Below are 1,849 nucleotides of genomic sequence, written 5' to 3' on the forward strand. Positions count from 1 at the left end.
GGGTCAGGGTTGACGGTTTTTTGCCCCAGCAGCTCCGGCCGCCGCAGGTCCGCGAGGAAGGGAAATGTCACTGAGGGAGAAATCACATCAACCCTCACGCCCAGCTTGGGTGGGGGGGGGGGCTGGTTGTTTTGGGGTTTGGTTTTGCAATATTTTTTTTTTTCTGAAGCAACGTGTTGTGTTGTTTTGTTGTTTTTTTTTCTTGAAACAGTTTGTGTGGAAGCCAAGGGGAGTGCTCCAGCCAGCCCAGGGATGGGTAGGCGAGCACAGCCCTCTGCCACCTCCTCCCAACCCCGATTTCCAGCCCTGTCGATGCTGCGTGTGCCCAGATGTGTTGCAACCTTCAGCAGTAAACAGGGTCGGCAGCCCCGCGCCATTACAGCTTGCAAAACCCCAGGCACCAAGGGGAAAGGTCCCTCCAAGCCCCCACTGCAAGCCCAGGGCAAGGAGAGGGTGCAACCTCACACGTGTTTTGGGGACCCTCCCCCAGCCCCCCGAATCCCTGGAGAAGGGGGGAGGGGTGGTCTCCTTCCCCAACCCCCTGAATCCCTGGAGAGGAGCAGTCCCCCAGTTGGGACCATCCCATGGTACTCACAGAAGTTCAGGAAGACAAATTTGGAGATCAGGGCAGGGAAGAGGCGGACGAGGATGGGCACGGAGGTGTAGCTGAGGAGCAGCCCCAGGAGGAGGGCACGCAGCCAGGAGCACCAGGCCCGCCGGCCCCTGCAAGGCAGACAGACACCCCCATCAGCACATCCCCCCTCCCAAGGGCTTTGGGACACGGCAGAGCAGGGTCCCCATTCCCAACCCCAGCTGGGATAAGTTGGATGAAGAGGCTTTTCACCCACAAGGGCCTGAGGTTGTCATTTCTATCCCCCTGGGAGCAGGAACTGGTTCTCCAGAGCAGGGATGTGGGTGGCTCTTGGGAATGGAGCTGAGCTGTGACACAGGACCCAGTCCCTTGCAGCCTCCCACAGCACACGGGCAGGTGGGAAGGGCAGGGCACGTGCCTAGGCCAGGAGCTGCAAGTCAAACCAGCAATAAGGAGCAACTGATACTCTGAGGCACCACCCCAAACCCTGCCTGGTGAGATAGGGTCACAGGGGTGTCCCCAAGCCTGGCATCCAAGCCTGGGGACAAGGAGGAAAGCTGGGAAAGGGGCTCAGGGAGTCCATTGTGAAAAGGAGAAATCAGTCCCTGGAGCAATGTCCCCTCAGTGCCACCAGCACAGGGTGGGGAAGAATGACCACCTTCTGTCCCAAAGGGCTGGGGGACATATCCAGCCCACCCTGGGCTGTGTCCTTGGCATTGAGCCACCAGCCAGCCCCTGGGAGGGAAGGGAAAGCCAGGAGCAGCATCTTGCCCAGCAGCACCGGCCCTTGTGGGCTGCAGGCAGTTGGGAAATTAGTCTGGATGCCCAGGGATTTAGGGCAGAGGTCTATGACAACTCCCTCCAGTACATGCCCAGGGCCAACACCACCCTTGCAGAAGCAGGTTCAGTCCGTTGCCTGCCCCAAGAAGTGCTGCAAGAGGCTGAGCAAGGGCTTGCAAAGGGAGGGCCAGGGACCAGGTGGCACGGTCACCTGAGCCCAGGCAGCCTTCCTGGGAGGGTGCAGGGTGGCATGAGTCGTGCTGGGGACACAGGGGGGGGGCTCCTTCAACCCTAAGTGCCCCCCAAGAGTTTGGTCTGAGCAGTCCCGGTGCACAGTGGCAGGAAGGGGCCAGCAAGGCTCTGGTAATTATTGGGTGCTGCTTTTTTGTCTACACCTGATATGCAAGTGCAGGGGCGAGTGCTCACACCCGCCCTTGCACAACCCCTGCTGCAGGGGAGCACTGACAGCTCCAAACC

At 60.1% G+C, this 1,849-nt stretch overlaps 1 protein-coding gene across 1 annotated transcript in view; it reads right to left on the minus strand.

Moving 5' to 3' along the window:
- The window catches only part of ABHD12B (abhydrolase domain containing 12B), a 6,160-nt gene extending 4,536 nt beyond the window's left edge, over window positions 1-1,624 (minus strand). Inside the window, exons 1-2 of the mRNA XM_010004300.1 lie at window positions 1,584-1,624; window positions 596-723 (exon numbers count right to left, since the gene is read on the minus strand). Of these exons, the coding sequence (XP_010002602.1) occupies window positions 596-723; window positions 1,584-1,624 (169 nt within the window). The remainder of the gene's footprint in view (window positions 1-595; window positions 724-1,583) is intronic.
- Between the last annotated feature and the right edge of the window lie 225 nt (window positions 1,625-1,849).

The sequence above is a fragment of the Chaetura pelagica genome, unplaced genomic scaffold (genome assembly GCF_000747805.2).
Source record: "Chaetura pelagica isolate M959 unplaced genomic scaffold, ChaPel_1.0 scaffold141, whole genome shotgun sequence".
Lineage (NCBI taxonomy): Eukaryota > Metazoa > Chordata > Aves > Apodiformes > Apodidae > Chaetura > Chaetura pelagica.